The 19,083-nt window shown below is 43.6% G+C and overlaps 1 protein-coding gene across 4 annotated transcripts in view; it reads left to right on the top strand.

Moving 5' to 3' along the window:
- LRRC66 (leucine rich repeat containing 66) overlaps positions 1-12,793 on the top strand; it is a 28,080-nt gene extending 15,287 nt beyond the window's left edge. For all 4 annotated transcript variants that reach the window (XM_069594096.1, XM_069594097.1, XM_069594095.1 and 1 more), the window contains 3 exons: positions 392-561; positions 7,291-7,480; positions 9,091-12,793. In XM_069594096.1, coding sequence (XP_069450197.1) covers positions 392-561; positions 7,291-7,480; positions 9,091-10,811 — 2,081 coding nt within the window. In that variant the 3' untranslated portion in view covers positions 10,812-12,793. The remainder of the gene's footprint in view (positions 1-391; positions 562-7,290; positions 7,481-9,090) is intronic.
- The last annotated feature ends 6,290 nt before the right edge of the window (positions 12,794-19,083 follow it).

The raw sequence follows: 19,083 nt of genomic DNA, 5'->3' as shown, positions 1-19,083 counted from the left end.
AGTGTATAAAATAATAGCATAGTTTCACCTTTCTTCACCATCCTGCTCCAAAGTGTAAATACCACTGGTACCTTACCTAGTTCATCTCCTTCCAGGCCTTCTTCTCTGCTCTCTCAAACAAAATGTATCTGGTTCTTCTTTTGCAAAAACAATAGAATTATACTCTATACTTTTCTGAAAACTAACACTTACCTTCCTGTTCAGTCAGTTCATATTGGTCTACCCCATTCTCTTTTAAGGCCACACGGTATTTATAGTATTGATAGACTACCCTTTGTTTGCCTATTTCTCTGTTGTGAACCATTTAAGTTGTATCCAGTTTTCTACCATTATAAACAATGCTGCAGTAAATATCAGATTTATATTTCAATCTGCTTTTTAATTTTAACAGGACTATGGAAACTAAAGTCATTACAGAGTTTGGATCTGTCATTCAACAGGATATCACAAATTGGTTTGTCTGATTTTCATAACTGCCTGCAACTGGAAAACCTCCATTTAAAGAGCAACAGGATATTCAGAATTCATCCAGAAGCCTTCAAGGACCTAAAAAATTTACAGGTTAGAAAATAAAGTTTATAACATCTCAAATATGCGGACCTACAGGCAATTACATTAGAACTCTTCATTAAACTGTTTGTACATGCCCAGTAGTACTGGCTACTAATCAAAAAATATAAGTCTATTTTAAGACTCCCCTGAAAAAGTTGAAGTCTCTCTCTTGCCTCAAAACTCCAAGGCCTCAGTAGTGGACATGAATTTTATTTGAACATTAATATTCAGCAGCAAGAATAGGCACATTATTTTTCCTAAGTCAAATTAAACTCAGTTCTGAGCTTTCTCTTACCAACTGGCAAGAAAATGAATCTCAGTTATTAGGAAGGCTCCTTCTCTAAACTACAAGGTCAGTCAAATATCCCTGGTATTTGATGCAGTTTGGGACACTATGGGCCTATATGGGCTATTACACCCATAGGGCCCAGGACGACATGAATCTCAGAAGGCTAGTGACGCTGGTGCCTCACACCAAAATTGTACACAGAATAATACAAATAATAATGGTATCAACATATACTTGCATCACACATACCACATGCCACATACTGTTTCAAACATTAGACCAATATAGGGGGGGACCCATGTCACATTTTAGAGCCCTGCTGCCTGGCTCTCGGGCACCCTGCAGCGAATCTCACCAAGGTCCTGACATCCTGACAGCTGTGAGTGTGAGGAACTCCCAGAGCCCTGCTCTAGTTCTGACAGCTCTAGCCCCTTCTCCTCCAAGCCCCTTTCTCCCACCTCCCCCTCTTTGAGGAGCTATTATAAAATCTCTCCTCAGTGCTCCTTTAGAAATACCAAAGTGGCCAGCAGTGAGGCACCTAGAGATGCCTTGTGCTGTGCTTAGTTGCTCAGTCATGTCCGACTCTTTGTGACCCCATGCGCTGTAGCTTGCCAGGCTCCTTTGTCCATCGGGATTCTCCAGGCAAGAATACTGGAGTGGGTTGTCATCCCCTCCTCCAGGGGCTCTTCCCCACCCAGGGATCAAACCCAGGTCTCCCACATTGCAGGCAGATTCTTTACTGTCTGAGCCACCAGGGAAGTGCAGAGATGGCTTAGGAGCAGCCTAAGCCCCCATCCCTGTAACCTGCACCACACACCCACATTCTTTACATAGACCACTATCATCCAATAAAAACAACGTGAGCCACAGAGGCAATTTTAGATGTTCTTGGTAACTTATTTTTAAGAGGTAAAAATAAGCAGGTAAATTTAATTTTAGTAATATGTTTTATAACCTAGTATACTCAAATACTATCTCATAGCATGGAGTCAATATAAAAATCATTAATGTATTTGGAATACAGTCAGCCCTTTATAAACAGAGACTACACATAGACATTCTCAAGTGGCCAGGGTGCCCTTCTCCTTTAACATACAAATCTGATTGGCCCCTGCCTGCACCTCCAGGCTCATTTCAAGCCACACTCCTCTTGCTAACTGCTTTCCTGCCTAGTTTTCATCCCAAGCCCTCCCATCTTGCTAATCCTTTTGCCTGAAAGAGTGAACTCTTACTAATCCTTCCAGCATCTCTTCCTCAAGGAAGCCTTCCCTGGGCCTCTAGATTGAATTCATTCCCTTTACACGTATTTAATAGGCTATGATTTTTCCTTATTGTACATATGGAATCTGAAATTATTTCATTTTAGGTATGGTTAACTGTTAATGCTTGTATCCCTATAATCCTCCTACTAGGTGCAGAGCTCTTTGAGAATATATGGATGTGTCTGTTCAGTCGCTAAGTCACGTCCGACTCTTTTGTGACCCCATGCCAGGCTCCTCTGTCTCTGGGATTTCCCAGGCAAGAATACTGGAATAGGTTGCCATTTCCTTCTCCAGGGGATCTTCCTGACCCAAGGGTTCAAACCTGTGTCTCCTGCATTGCAGGCAGATTCTTTACCACTGAGCCACCAGGGAAGCCCCTTTGAGGACATACATTATGTCTATTTTGTTTTCTAGTGCTTAACGTCTGTCCAGTACATACCATGTATTTACAAACTCTTGGTGAATAAACAAAGGAATGAATGAATAGATGATGTTCATGCATAGGTATATAAATTATCTATTGCTGTGTAACAAATTACTGCAAACTTAGCAGTCTAAAACTACACACATGTATTTATCTGATGCCTTCTGTGGATCAGCAATCCAGGCAAGGCTTGGCTGGGGCCTATGCTGAAAGGGTCTCAAGAGACTGCAGTCAAGATGTTGGCCAGGGCTGGAGTCTCACGTGAAGGCCCAACTGAGAAAGGATTCATTTCCAAGGCCACGTGGTTATCGGCAGGATTCAGTTCCACATGGGCTTTTGGGCTGAAGGCTCAGTTCCTTGCTGGCTGTCAGCATAAGCCTACACTTGTTTCTGTGCCATGTGGGCTTCCACACAGCAGTACACAGCATGGCAGCTGGCTTCAGAGCCCAAACGAGAAAGCCTGCCAGCAAGAACATTACAGGCTCATGGAATGTAATCATGGGAGACGTGTCTCATTGCTTTCAGCATAGTCCATTTGTTAGAAGCAAAGCAGAGGTCTCACCTCTCCCCCTCCAAGGAGAGGCGATGACTCAAAGGATGTGAATGTGGGGAAGGTTTTCTGGGGACCTGTCTGCCATAGTAGTTATCAGAGCAGATAAGAAAGTCTACTTCACTTGGCAGCACTCCACAATTCGCCACAGAAATGTTGTCAGATTGCCTGGAACCCCATTTAGTATGTTGTATACTGATTATGTGTGTGTGTGTGAGTGCTCAGTCGTTTCAGTCATGTGTGACTCTTTGTGATCCCATGAACTATAGCCCACCAGGCTCCCCTGTCCATGGAGATTCTCCAGGCAAGAATACTGGAGTCAGTTGCCATGCCCTCCTCCAGGGGATTTTCCCAACCCAGGGACTAAACTCACATCTCTTGCATCTCCTGCATTGGAGGCAGATTCTTTTACTGCTGACCCACCAAGGAAGTCCATACTGATTATATTTATATACATAATTTCCCTATGCCTGTTTTATTTCCTATGCATTTTTATTGTACTTATAAATAAAAGTCTTCTGCAGTTCACAGGTAATAGATGCTACAGTCGGACTAAAAAATAAGCCCAAGAATGTTTAAATCGTCTGTAATTCTAAATTACCCAAGTTGCCCAGAATCATACAATTTATCCTTCTCTCTTATCCCTTCTGCATGTTCAGCAATAACTCTAAAAACTGGTTTGGGGACATGATGAGAATCTTTGGTACCAGAAAGCTGAATATTAAAATGGATGCTGTTTTTTTCCCCAGATGATATATTTAATACTTGTGCTATATTATGTATCTTCTCATGTGGGAATCTTTTCAGAAGCCAGATAGATTTTTTAAAGCATAAATCCATCCTCATGTTTGGATAGAATGAAAATGTTTCATTGGCATTTCAAATTAGCCTTCCTTTTTGCATGCCATTCTTCCTAGCATAGTGATTTGTTACCAGCATTACATGTTTCTCCCAATCTCTTTACAATATAATGTACATTCCTTTCAAATGATGGTGAATGGTCACTTCTTTAGCAAAATTGGTCTGTTTTCATCTTTTCTCAGAAATTACCCCTCCTGAATCATTTTATTAGCTTTCTGTCCTCTATTCTGTTTTGATTTCAGTTTCATGATTTGTAACATAACAGCTACTAGGATGAAAAAGCAGATGTACACGAAGAAGAAAATGCCAACTAAGGAATATTTCACCTGTTGATGAGAATGGTGTATGTCAGGGGACGTTCAACTTTCAGTTCAGTTCAGTCGCTCAGTCATGTCCGACTCTTTGCGACCCCATGAATCGCAGCATGCCAGGCCTCCCTGTCCATCACCAACTCCCAGAGTTCACTCAGACTCACGTCCGTCGAGTCCGTGATGCCATCCAGCCATCTCATCCTCTGTCGTCCCCTTCTCCTCCTGCCCCCAATCCCTCCCAGCATCAGAGTCTTTTGCAATGAGTCAACTCTTCACATGAGGCGGCCAAAGTACTGGAGTTTCAGCTTTAGCATCAGTCCTTCCAAAGAAATCCCAGGACTGATCTCCTTCAGAATGGACTGGTTGGATCTCCTTGCAGTCCAAGGGACTCTCAAGAGTCTTCCCTAACACCACACTTCAAAAGCATCAATTCTTCGGTGCTCGGCCTTCTTCACAGTCCAACTCTCACATCCATACCTGACCACAGGAAAAGCCATAGCCTTGACTAGATGGACCTTTGTTGGCAAAGTAATGTCTCTGCTTTTGAATATGCTATCTAGGTGGGTCATAACTTTTCTTCCAAGGAGTAAGCGTCTTTTAATTTCATGGCTGCAATCACCATCTGCAGTGATTTTGGAGCCCGAAAAAATAAAGTCTGACACTGTTTCCACTGTTTCCCCATCTATTTCCCATGAAGTGATGGGACTGGATGCCATGATCTTTGTTTTCTGAATGTTGAGCTTTAAGCCAACTTTTTCATTCTCCTCTTTCACTTTCATCAAGAGGCTTTTTAGTTCCTCTTCACTTTCTGCCGTAAGGGTGGTGTCATCTGCAAGGGATCCAATATGTTGCATTTTCCTTTGTGTACCGTTTCTCAAGGACTCTCTGTTCCTTATCAGTTCCTGGAATACAGGAACAAGTAGAGCTGCACACAGTTCTCAGGACTGAGATAATGGGAAAGGGCACCTGCTTGGATTCCTTTCAGTGACTCCCTTCAGTGACTCACTTCAGCGACCTTGTATGTATTAGACTATCCATTTAGTTGCAACTGGTGGAATTTCATTCTTTGTAATGGCTGCGTAATCATTTTACTGAAGATATATAAGCATGCAGTTCTGCTAATAAAATACCCTTGCTCCACTAGAGACCTGGGTCCCCCGCACCCTTCTTTCTGTCTTCATTCTCGTCAGAGTGTGGAAGCCTGCCAAGCTCACTTTCTCATCCAGGCTTTCAAGACCTCCTTGAGAGGACGCCCTGTGCCTTCATGAGCAGTACAAGTCCTGTGCATGGGCTTTCTTGGTTTTCCATGTAACCCGAGAGATACTGCTCTCTTTTTTCTCTCTTTCTTTTCGTCCCCAGGTCCCGGTCTGTAAAAGACCATAACAGGTGTATACAGAAAGCTATTGATCCTAGACAAGGCCAGGCCAAAGCAAAGTTGTTTTGTGTATGCCTTCCAAATCTCATTTCCTATTTTTGACCCCCTTCCTTTAAGAGTTAAGAGTGCTTGGTTACTCAACAATGCAAAGGTCCCCTTCACTACTGAGTATTGGTGGTTATGGTGTTGTTTGAGTATCTGAATCAGCTTTTCTTAAGAATTTATATGACCTAAGATGCCAATGCTGCTTTTTCCCCTGAGTTTATTAAACAATTGACCTGAATTACATTCAGACTTTCTGGTTTTTATCCATGGCTCTCTTTTTACTTTTCAGCAAAGTTTGCATTTATGATTTGCTTTCAAACCCCATGATCCCACTCTGGTGCCTCACACTCCAGGCCTCCTCTGCCCAGCCCTTCACCAGGGCAGTGAGCACTCAGGCTCCAAGAGGCTGCATCCTGGAATAGAAGGCACCCAGCTGCAGAGGCAGATCAGACTTTAACTCTGCCATTCATTCATTCATTTGTTCATGCCTCCATTATTTTTTGAGCATGTGGTTACCAAGTTCTAGGACAAGGGCCTATGTGGCATATACTGTGACCCCATCCAGTTTCCTCCTTTGTAAAAAGGGGAAAATGACAAAGCTGTTGGGAGGATCAGAGATAAGGCATGTAAAGCACCCAGTAGAATGTCTGGTACACAGCAGCAATGCTCTGTAGACAGCAGCGAGAGCTACACCTAACTCTGCTTCCCCTACCCCATAACACCCCTGCCAGATCCAACTTCAGCAGATCCTGCTCTGTGTTTCTAGAGTCACTGAGTCCTTTTTGTTCCCTACATTCCCTTTTTTTATATGAGACTAGGAAAAGTAGTCATTTTGTGTATAGTGAGTAGCCATGGATGCAGAAAGATCCATGATAAGGTAAGGTAGTATCTTATCTTCACACCTGATGTGAAGAGCAGACTCATTGGAAAAGACCCTGATGCTGGGAAAGATAGAAGGCAAAAGGAGGAGTGGGCAGCAGAGGATAAGATAGTTAGATAGCATCATCAACTCAGGGCATGAATTTGAGCAAACTCTAGGAGATAGTGGAAGACAGAGGAAACTGGAGTGCTGCAGTTCATGGGGTCACATAGAATCAGACATGACTAAGCGACTGAACAACAACATTTAAAATAATATTTGCAAAAGAATCCTCTTGGCTCCTGTTCAATCACAGTTGTTCTTCTGGACTCTATCCTCATCATCCAATGTTTTCTGCCACTTTCAAGATTACAGGGCTTCTAGACATTCTAAACCTGGTACCTAATTCCAAATCTTGATAAGAATTGGGAGTCTAGGTTATATCTAGCAGTAGAAAGCACAACTCTTAGGAAAAAAGGAAGGTAAAGTGGCTGGGCTTTTAATAAATACTCCGGACTTAAAGATTTTCCATACATTTAATCTTCAGAACAACCCTGGGAGGTAGGCTCATTGAGAGTCAACAATTTGCTGAGTCTCACAGAGTTCTTAGGGGCAGAGCAGAGATTTAAACCCAGTAGTCTCTGACTCTGAAATCAGTGGGAAATTCATATTGCTTCCCTAGAGATATAGACCGTATCTGTACCTCATTTGTCTCCAAATGCCTTTATTCACAGACTGTCCTGATTTTTTTTTCTTGAGCAGATGGTAGACCTCAGCAACAATGCGCTGACAGCCATCCTGCCAGTGGTAATCATGGCCCTAGAGCTTCCCCACCTGGAGGCTGACCTGGCTGATAACCCATGGCAGTGTGACTACAGCCTGGCAGTCTTCCAAAATGTTATTTCTGAGTCCTGGAGGAAAAGGTGGAATGCTATTTGCAATGAGTCCACAGGTAAGTCAGTAGTACCTCTCCTCTCAGAAGTGGTTCCATTTAAACAGAAAAAAATGTACACAAAACATGTAGTGTCATTTGAAACAATGACAGCTGCCTCAGGAGCAAGAGTGCATTAGTAATTCTTGGGCTGTATCACAGAACAATTGTTGGTATCTGTTTTCCTCAATTCATGAACAATTTTCTTCACGTGGTCAGGAACCACTGGATTTGGTCAAAACCAGAAATTTCACAAAGAATGTTTCTCTACAACCCTCAAATATCATATTTTTACCCAAAAGAGTAACAAAATAATCAAAGAACTTCTAAAACTTGAACCATAATTATTTAAGATACTTGCTACCCCTCTGAAAATGTAACATATACAAAACACACAAATTTAAAAAGTATATTTTTCTTTGATTTTTTTTAATCTGTCACTCTCCCAAACTGCTAAAATATGTGACTAGAATTGAATATTCTGGAAAGTTTGTTTTTTTTTTTTCACTATTAACTATCAGGCTTCTCTAGTGGCTCAGTGGTAAAGAATCCACCTGCCAATGCTGGAGATGTGGGTTTGATCGCTGGGTTGGGAAGATCCCTTGGAGAAGGAAATGGCGGCCCGCTTCAGTATTCTTGCCTGAGAAATCCCAAGGACAGAGGAGCCTGGCAACTACAGTCCATGAGGTTGCAAAGAGTCAGACACAACTGAGCAGTGAGCACTGTTGTTAGTAACTATCTTGGCTAAATCTAAAATCAAACTCCTAACTGGGAAAAAAGAGAGAAATGGACTTTTCTTTTTTTTTTAATGAGTTCTGGCCTCTGCTCTACTCAGGACTGTTATTGAGTAGAGACATAGCCATGTTTAACAGGTTTAGGAGAAATCCATAATGATGAGAGAAGTCTTTAGTGTCAGCCATACTTGTTTCATCACTCTGTAAAAGCCACACCAGCCTTCTGAGTGTGGAGGGCAGAATGTCAGGAACCAGTAGAAAAACCTGAATATTTTTGCTGTTTACCAGCACTGAGGAATGGTGAGGAGATGATATAACAAACACAGGTGGAGCCAAGGCAGATTTTGCAGGGGGCTGATAGAATGTCCTCACAGATGTGCAGTAAGTAGGTAAGGATGTGGAGAGAGGAGGGGCAATGTGACTATACCCACAGCCTGGCTTCCTTCCTCCTGTGGGCAGGAGTCAGTCAGGAAGCCTAAGAAACACAGCCTCTGGGCCTTGGAGCCTCAGACCCAAGCCTGGGAGCCTCGTGTAAATGTGCACAGAGCCTTACACACACTGTTGGCATCAGACAACCAACCAATCAATCAGCCAGTAAAATTGCTGATCATGTAAAACAGACTTTACGTCTAGCTAGATAAGGACTGAGGCTTCCCTGGTGGCTCAGTGGTAAAGAATCTGCCTGCAAGTTAGGAGATGTGGGTTTGATCCCTGCGTCAGGAAGATCCTCTGGAGGAGGGCATGGCAACCCACTCCAGTATTCTTGCTTGGTGAATTCCATGGACAGAGGAGCCTAGCAGGCTATAGTCCATGGGGTTGCAAAGAGTAAGACACGACTGAAGTGACTGAGGACTCACAGATGCTTTTAAATCACTGGAATCTCATTCCCATTCTTAGGGAAGGAGGATGCACACTGGTGGACCCCCACAAGCAGAATGGCCAGAGAGGCTCACCTTCCTCAAGCAGATTTGAAACATATGAAAACCCTCATACGGAGCAAAGCTGAGAGGGCCCAGGAAGTGCGCTTTTCTATGCTGGAGAAGGACACTGCAGGCTCTGATGTCGGTGACAGGCCGAGACAGCCGCCAAAACGGGTTAGGAGGGCCGAGGATGTGCACGCTGCTGGCAGACAGGCAGACTCTTCCCAGGACCTGGTCCTGGCTGTCTGTCTGTCGGTGTTCATCACGTTCTTCGTGGCTTTCTGCCTGGGGGCTTTCACGAGGCCTTATATGGACAGACTGTGGCAACAGAGATGCCGGAAAAAAAGTCCAGGTTCAGCGCTGGGGAACGAGTATTCAAACCAGGCCTTCTACGATGAAATCGAAGGTGCGGTAAACCTACAGCAGCCGAGGATGGATCTGCCCCAAACTTTCCACCATCTAAACCTCTATGAGAACCAAGCCCCACGCGCCGCTGTGCTTCCACCAAGAACGGTGGCACCGAGCAGAAGGGAGGCTGGCGGCCGGCAGGACCGGGAACAACGCGGGGTCCCCACTGGGGCGGGAAGTGGGAAGGATACGGTGCCTCCAAATCACAGTGCAGCCCGGCGCGTTCTCTACGGACCGCCAAATGCCCATGACACCCAACTCACATCGGCGGGATGGGACCACGTCTACAGGAATGATGTTCCGGGAGAAGGCAACTATGACACTGTGGCCAGGCAAGTTTCCCTCGGTGAGCGTTCAGTGGGCATCCCTGCAGTGGCTGCCAGAATACAGACCAGCCCTGGCTCAGTCCGTAAGGATTCCGATGAACTAGGCCCACCTTGCCCCAGAGAAACGACAGCGCCTCTCTCCCAAAGACCAGCGCGCGCGCACGCGCCCAGCACCGGGGAGGAGAGAGGAGGGGTCCCTCCACACTGCCGTTCAGAGTGTTCTAAGGAGAATGGGCAGAGCGCACAGCAGCAGAGGCTCCAGGGCGCCGGCGCTGAGGGACAGCCTCCCGCCCACTACGAAGCGGCCACGCTCAGTGACCCGGGAGACCCGTCCCCACTCGGCGGCCCTCCAGGATGCCGCGGGGACCTGCCAGTGACTCCAGCTTACCAGGAGCCCGCGCAGAAGCACACTCCTGACGCTCAGTATGAGGTGGACTCTGACTCCGAGTCTGAGGAAGGGTCTTTATTTACTCTGAGTTCAACAAGTTCAGAAGACTGGAGAAATGTGGCCGAAGAAGAGGCAGGTGGGGAGCAGAGCTGGAGAGCCGAGGAGCCCCCTGGGGACCAGGTCTCCTATGAGAGGAGGGATAGTGTCAGGCCATTAGAGAGTCCTGAGGAAAACATCACCTTCCAGAAGACTCTGAGGAAATGCGAAAATCAGGAAGATCATTTTGGAAAAACTGTCATTTCTGACCCAGACTCTCATTTGTGCCAGACTCATCTGGAAAGTGCCTCTAACACCAATAATTATGAGGATCCCTTGCCTGGGTTATCAGGCAGCAGTTCTAGCAGTGAGGAGGTCCCAAGCATGTCCATTTACAACTACATCTCTGCTCTTCAACCCAGCACAGTGGAGTGGCAGTACTCACTTAGAGACTTGGAATTTGCAAATGTGGATGCTTTACCACAAACACCACCATGTTCTGCCAAAGTTCCCTCAGATCCTGACAAGTGTCTGTCGTGAAGGAGACACAGATGTTTGTAAAGAACTTTATGTTCAAGGAATAGACACAGCTCAAAACAGTATTCCTTCCAAGGTCACTGCAGGGCAGAACTTGAGAACCTCACAACAAGATTCTGAACAGGACAACAAGAATGGACACTGATGCAAATGAGGGGTGTGTCTGTCCTCTTGGGGACAATGATTCCAGAAAGGTTATAAGTAAAACACCATTTATGAAGGGGTAGGGGGGCAAGAAGAGTATTTGGAAGATGGTTTCAAGAGCCCAGTACCACTATTACAAGTGCTTTCAGATAAAGCCAGCTCACTGAGCACATAGGAGCACTTCAGTGATAAAGACTGGGGTCAGCATTCAAAGCTGAGTCAATGAACTGGAGTCTCTAACTTCTAATATAATTAGAATATAATTAGTTAATTCTAATATAAAACTGCCATTCATAAGACATGGGTCATTTAGGTAGGGAAGCATTGAGATACCTAAACATCGAAGGTTCCAATTAATAAATTTTACACTAAAATTTAACACTGATGGTATTGCAGTTAGAAAAAAGGTGATTCCAATTTTTATACTCAAATGCAGACCCAGAGAAACCTGATGGGAGTTAGCTGTCCATGTGAGGACCAGATCTGCTATGACAAACATAAGGATGTTCAACCTGAAAATCAAAGGGGATTCAAGTAACATTTTTAGTGCATATTGAAGCACTTAGATGGAGCTGCTGAGGAGAGTTTACTGAATTTTGCACAAAGAACAGCACAGCTTTTTGGAGTGTGATTAGAAAACTACAACACTGGAGGGATTCAGAGCAATTCTAAATATTTGTTTAAAAATGTTAATGGAGACTCCATTTTGTAGAACAAAGTGTAAATTAAAAATTATTTTTCAGGATGAGCACTTATGTTTCTTGTAAAAGAAAAAGGTACTCCACCGTTCTATGTTGTTCTAAATGTCTATGTTGTTGTCATTTTCAGCTATGTCTGGCTTGGTCCCAGACCCTCTTGTCCTCTGACTCAGTTTCCTTTCCCCGAGTGAGCTGTAACTTGTCATGGCTTTTAATTGTTATTTTCTGCTTCTGTAACTTCAGCTCTGAAATCTTTCTGGAACTGTAAACTCACATCCAGCTACCTGTTGGATATCCCCATAGGCAGTTCAGTCTAAGCATGTCCAAAGTGAAACGCAGTAGCAGCGCCTAATTCTTTCCACCACCACCCCAGCCTGATCCTCCATTTCACTATCTGCCCTGTTACTCCATCCGGGAACCTGGGGGTCCTCCTCTCCTTGCTGCCCACATCCAATTATTTTCATTGAGTACAATCACTTCTAGCCCCTCAGTATCTGTCAAGTCTGTTCTATCCTCTCTGTCCACACAGCTCCAGCTTCAGTTCTCACTTGGACACTCCCACTAGATCTGGGAAGACAGCACACTAGCTGGGTTCCTCAGCACTGGCCCTATATGCCTGTATCATTCCCACACTACAGCCAGGGAGCGGTTCCTAAAACCCAAGTATGGTCACAGGGCTCCCATTTTTTGTGGATGCAGTCTTTTCTGTTATTTTTTTTTTCTTTTTTAATAGCACCACGTAACTCCCTGTCTCCAGACCTTTGTCCACATTACATCTGCCTGCAATGTTCTTTCCAACCCCACCCAACAACCTCACCACCAAAGCCCCCCTTTAAGCTCAATAGACCCTACCTGAATCTCACCCTTAACACTTCCTCACGGAAGCCTTCCTGGACCCCTAGACTCCGTTGGATTTTCCTGTTGCAAACTCTCTCATTATACAAGCATTGTCCTTCACAAGGAGAGCTTATTGCAAGTAAAGTTGAATAGTTATTGTGTGATGGTTGGTTTACTGTCTGTCTGCCTCTTCTATACTCTTATCTCCACAAGAACAACAACAATGTGTCTTGTCTCCTAAAGGTCTAGCATTTAATAGGTTCTTGATATATGGATTTATTAAATGAATGAAAACAAACTCTTTAGTACTGATCTGGCCCCACTTTCCATCCAACTTTTCATGTAGTATTTATCTCACTGTGCAGTACCTCACTCTGAAATCCACACTTACAGACACACCAGACTATGTCACCCTTGCCCACTCTGCTCCCCACATTTAGGGGCACATCTGGCCTTTCCACTAAGTCCAGTCCCTGCCTGGAAGATGTCTCTGCTGTTTTTGAGACACTGTTTAAGCTCACCTCCCCCAAGAGCCTTTCTCGGCTCATTCCACCCAAGTAGAATGGACCACTTCCTTCCTCCCTCCAGTCCCTGCTATACTGCTCTGGGCTGTGGTGAAAACAAGGCTTCACATGGTTTGACTGAGATCTGCTGGAGACTCTTCTGTGGGCTGGATGAAGTTCATTACCAGCATAGGGTCTATAAAGCTGAAAATCATCTCAGAGTTTGCAGTTACTTTATAAAGTGAAAAATTACTTTCTATTTCAGCAGCACTGAAGAAAAAAAGTATATATGGCTTTGACTATTTTTGTTTGTTTTTGTTCACACCTCTAAAAAAAAGGCTTCTGGTAATGTGGCATAAACATCACAGGTATTGCAGTTAAGTAGGTCTGTATCTCAGCAAGCGCTCATAAAAAATTTTTTTAAACCCTTCTCAGTAGGCCTGTTTGGACAGAGGAGCCTGGAAGGCTACAGTCCCATGGGGTCACAAAGAGTCAAACACGAATGAGCTACTAACACACACACACAAGCTTGGCTAACACTGCTTGATGTGAGTGAGATTTGAGGCCCACTACTTCCAGATTTCCAAAATGTCTCACCTTTGGGGTCTGCCCCCAAACTGACTCAAACTTTAAAATTCCTAAGTTCCTTAGATAGCCTTTATCCCAGTTTCACTTATTCCAATTAAGCCTCTAGTTCTATTATGACACAAATGACCTTTCAAACATCTCACTTTTCATTAAGATAGCACTTTTTAATTTCTTTAGCAGAGTAACTCAAATTTTTATCAGCCTAACAATTCCATAATAGAGTATTTTCATCTAAGAAAACATTGGGAAAACCCCTGGCATAATTAACCTTTACATGTTTCTAAGACTATTAAACACATCGTGTACACATGGCTGTACAAACAACATATGAAACATTAAAATACTTTTCTTAAAAAAGCAACTAGTGCCACATTTACTTGTCTTTTTGATGTTATTTCAGGTTTAGTAAAGTCATTTTGGTTCAGGTTGACAAAAATTTCCCCTACCCCTCTAGAATGGTTCAAGATGTAAGTCGTCAGGCCTCTCTCCCCTTCTCTCCTCGGGAAAGATTCATCTTGCTCTTTCAGTGGCCATGCAGGGTGAAGGAGAAAAACAAAGGAATAACCGCTGGAACCATCAAACAGCAAATAGATATAAGCTAAGAGACACTGCCATATTTCCAGTTCATTTGAAAGACAAAAGCCATTTGACTCAAGGCTACATGTTTTTCAGACCCAAGGGAGATGGAAGTGAGAGGGGGAGAAGGAGTTCCTTTTGCCTATGAATTTCACTAGAACTAGATTACTATGTCATCAAATAAAAAGTGGCCGGCCCCAGACTTACAACAGGAGGTCTTACTAGCAAGTAGGAGGAAAGAGTGCTGTCTTTCTGTTGCCTGAAAGTCTTATATTCATGAGAAATTGAGGGCAAAAACTGATTGTCTAAACATTGTTTCTGCACAAACTAGCCAGTTTATATTTTTCAAATAACCACGTTAATGTTCTACTACTATCTGAAAAGTCTAGGTGTCATGGGCAGTGAAAGTGTTACTGAATTTTAAGGCTCTGCAGACTCTATATATAATTTAACATACTCAATATAACAAGCATACTTCAGTCACCATAATGAACAAGGACATCCCAAACCCGGGCACGAAATCTTTTCAGTCTTTTGTTGATAGGCATGTTGTCTGCCTTTGTGTGTATATGTATCTGCAATCCTGAAGCACTGTGTGCACTTCCACATGGTAGCATCTTGGCTCGTTTGAATAGATGCAACCCACACTTGTTATTGGAAAAGAAAATTCTTCTTTTTCTTTGAATGTCATTATTGACTGTGGCTTTCAGGACTCAATATATTTTAATTAATCATAATTTTTGGTTTTTAGTTTTTGATACTTAGATTGTTGCAGTTTGGTCAATCAATCCTCCCTTAGGCTAGTTTCTCCATCTTTCTCCAGATTTTCTAAAGCATCATTACTATCTGGCAATAAATGTTCCAAGTCCGTCTAGAATGTTACCCCAAGAATGGAATCAGCTTCTCTCCAAAGAGACCTGCTTAAATAGACCTGCTTAAATAAATAGTTCTAGTTTGTCTGCTATAATGTGAAATGTGCATTAATGAAAAACCACATGTTTTACAAAAATACACATTAAAAGTCATGGGGCTTATGGGATAAATAAAGTTAGGGAGACTGCTCAAAAGATAGGCCACCTTGTGACTAAAGTGCTAAGAAAAACAATCATTGGTACCTTGGCAATCACCTTGGACCACACACGCAGGCAGCTAGACATGGCTAGAGGCTACCAGAGTAGACATTAAAAATTCACATAAACATTGAATGGCAATACTGGCCACTGTTCAGTTAGAGCAGAGCCAGGATGTTGCTGGGATAATCCAGCCGGAACCAGCTCTGAGCCAGGAACTTCCCAGGCACAGGAGCCAAAAGTGACACAAAGCTGGGGTCCACCTCTCTGGGCTTCCACAGAGCCTGGTACAGATGCTCATTTTCAATGTCCACAAAACACAATGCGAAGAATCCTACTCCAAGGACAGCACTGAGCGGTGAGCATGCTTTCTTTTCTGCTGAAGGTTTCAGTTCTACTCCTGCTCTTCTAGTGCTCCTCACCTAGAAAAATCTGATATGACCAGGCTTGACTTCTGGGTTAGACTGACATCATTCTCTAATCACACTCGAACTATTTCCTATGGCGGAAACATGCTTTGCAAAGCCATCAATTTCTTCTCTCTCTGTACATGCAGATATCCTCCCACCTCCTTGAATCTGAGCTGACCTGAACCTGCTTTAACTACTAGAGTACAGCAGAAGTGACTGAAGGGCTTCCAAGATTGTCATAAGAACTTTTACAGCTTCTATCTAGGTGCCTTGGAATGCTCACTCTGGATGATGCCAACCCCCACCTAAGAAATTCAGTTACCCTAAGCCCACCATACCGTAAGGAAGCCCAAGCTAGCCACGTGGAGAGAGAGATACCCAACTAGCTCCCCATTGTTCCAAACATCCCATCCCAGATGTCAGACATTTAAAGATGATGACTTCAGGGAGTTCCCTGGTGGTCTAGTGGTTAGGACTCAGCACTTCATTGCCGTGGCTGGGTTCAATCCCTGGTTAAGGAACAGAGATCCTACAAGCTGCAAGGCAGAGCCCCCACCTGCCCCCCAAAAAAAGATATACAATAAAGATGATGACTTCAACCATAGCCACACCTGACTGTAACCCTAAAAAGACCCAAAGCAAGAACAACTCAAGCAAACCTGTTAACCTCCAGAACAATGAGAGATAATGGTGATTGTTGTTTTAAGCCATTAAGTTTTAGGGTTATTTTACCACTTTAATGACAGAAAGTGAAGAGGAACTAAAGAGCCTCTTGATGAAGGTGAAACAGAAGAGTGAAAAAGCTGGCTTAAAACTCAGCATTCAAAAACTAAAATCATGGCATCTGGTCCTATCACTTCATAGCAAAGAGATGGGGGAAATGTGGAAACAGTGTCAGATTTCATTTTCTTGGGCTCCAAAATCAATGCGGATGGTGACTGCAGCCATGAAATTAAAAGACACTTGTTCCTTGGAAGAATAGTTATGTCAAACCTAGACAGTGTTTTAAAAAACAGAGACATCTGACAAGGTCCATAATAGTCAAAGCTATGGCTTTTCCAGTAGTCACGTATGGATGTGAGAGTTGGACTATAAAGAAGGCTGAGCACCGAAGAATTGTCGCTTTCAAACTGTGGTGCTGGAGAAGATTCTTAGAGTCCCTTAGACTGCAAGGAGATCAAACCAGTAAATCCTAAAGGAAATCAACCCTGAATATTCATTGGAAGGACTGCTGCTGAAGATCCAATACTTCAGCCACCTGATGCAAAGAGCTGACTCATTGGAAAAGACCCTGATGCTAGGAAAAATTGAGGACAAGAGGAGAAGGGAATGACAGAGGATGAGATGGTTGGATGGCATCACTGACTCAATGGATGTGAGTCTGAGGAAACTCAGGGAGATAGTGATGGACAGAGAAGCCTTGTGTGCTGAAGTTCATGGGGTCTCAAAGAGTCGGACATGACTTAGTGACTGAACAACAGCAAAATTTTAGGGTGATATATTATGTAGTTGACCAGAACATAGAGAAATATATTATACTAGTGTACAGAGAAGGCAATGGCAACCCACTCCAGCACTCTTGCCTGGAAAATCCCAGGATGGAGGAGCCTGGTAGGCTACAGTCCATGGGGTCGCTAAGAGTCGGACACAACTGAGCGACTTCACTTTCACTTTTCACTTGCATGCATTGGAGAAGGAAGTGGCAACCCACTCCAGTGTTCTTGCCTGGAGAATCCCAGGGATGGGGGAGCCTGGTGGGCTGCCATCTATGGGGTCGCACAGAGTCGGACATGACTGAAGCGACTTAGCAGTAGAAGTGTATGAAAATTAAGCATAGGTATGGAGGATAGATTATCTGTCTTGAGTGTGGTGTTGGGACAACTATAGCTGGGCTATTTAGAGGCAGAGTTAGAAAAGATCTCCTTTGTATACATGAGCTCACATGGACACTTTCAAGGTTTAGTTTTACATTTCCTCTGTGCTATACCTGCTAACAATTTTAGCTTCTCTTGGGGCTTCCCTGGTAGCTCAGCTGATAAAGAATCCACCTGCAATGCAGAATGCAGGAGACCCCGGTTTGATTCCTGGGTTGGGAGAAGGGACATGCTACCCACTCCAGGATTCTTGAGTTTCCTTGGTGGCTCAGATGGTAAAGAATCCACCTGCAATGTGGGAGACCTGGGTTCGATCCCTGGGTTGGGAAGATCCCCTGGAGGAGGGTATGGCAACCCAATCCAGTATTCTTGCCTGGAGAATTCCATGGACAGAGAAGCCTGGTGGGCTACAATCCATGGAGTCACAGAATCTTCCAAACTTTGATTTTAAGTTCTTATCTTCCATAACTTCCTGAGTCACAGATTTATTTATGAAAGTGAAAGTGTGAGTCGCTCATCGTGTCTGACTCTTTGCAACCCTATGGACTCTGTAGCCTGCTAGGCTCCTCTGTCCATGAGATTCCCCAGGCAAGAATACTGGAGTGGGTTGCCATTTCCTTTTCCAGGGCATCTTCCCAATCCAGGTATCAAACATGGGTCTCCTGCATTGCAGGCTGATTCTTTACTGTATAAGCCACCAGGGAAGCCAGATTTATTTATAACTTAAATGATACAACTACTTATTTTTTATCCTTCCACACAAATTAAGTCTGAAGGGAAAATGTTAATATTAACACAGATAATAAGACTACTGGATGATTAATAAGGTTTAACATTGCAGTGTTTGGCAGCTATATTTGTAAATATCCCATTACTGATTGCTACTCAAATTCTTTTGCTTTGATTTATTGCGGTTGAAACATAAACAAAGCTTCCTGTTATGTTTTGGTTTTAAGATTTTTGAAAGTCCTATTTTTACCATGCTACTGTTTCAATTACCAGAAATTATAATGTACTTTCTAAAGCATTAGTAGAACCAGAAACAGCTTTTCATAGGAAAGGAGAAAACACAACTTGTTTTAAGTTTATTTATATTTGCAGTCATTAACAAGTAGCATTTTCATCTATTACTGTTTCTTACCTGGCATTTTGTGACTTTTCATCTGTTTCATGATTACTGACATCCAAACAAATAAAAGAGTTACATTTCACGTGGTAAAAAAACTTGCATCATAAAGTAATTTGATAACAAGAGACTTCTGATGGCTTTACACTGGATAGCTGAGAAACACAGCCAAAAAGAATTATTACCAAGATACAGACAGTCCTCTTACCTGAGACTTTGTCTTAACCCTGCTGCTGCTGCTAAGTCAATTCAGTCGTGTCTGACTCTGTGCGACCCCATAGACGGCAGCCCACCAGGCTCCCCCATCCCTGGGATTCTCCAGGCAAGAACACTGGAGTGGGTTGCCATTTCCTTCTCCAATGCATGAAAGTGAAAAGTGAACGTGAAGTCGCTCAGTCATGTCTGACCCTCAGCGACCCCATGGACTGCAGCCTACCAGGCTCCTCTGT

This window comes from Ovis canadensis, chromosome 6 (genome assembly GCF_042477335.2).
Source record: "Ovis canadensis isolate MfBH-ARS-UI-01 breed Bighorn chromosome 6, ARS-UI_OviCan_v2, whole genome shotgun sequence".
NCBI classification, from domain to species: domain Eukaryota; kingdom Metazoa; phylum Chordata; class Mammalia; order Artiodactyla; family Bovidae; genus Ovis; species Ovis canadensis.
This window is presented reverse-complemented; position numbering and strand designations above follow the sequence as displayed.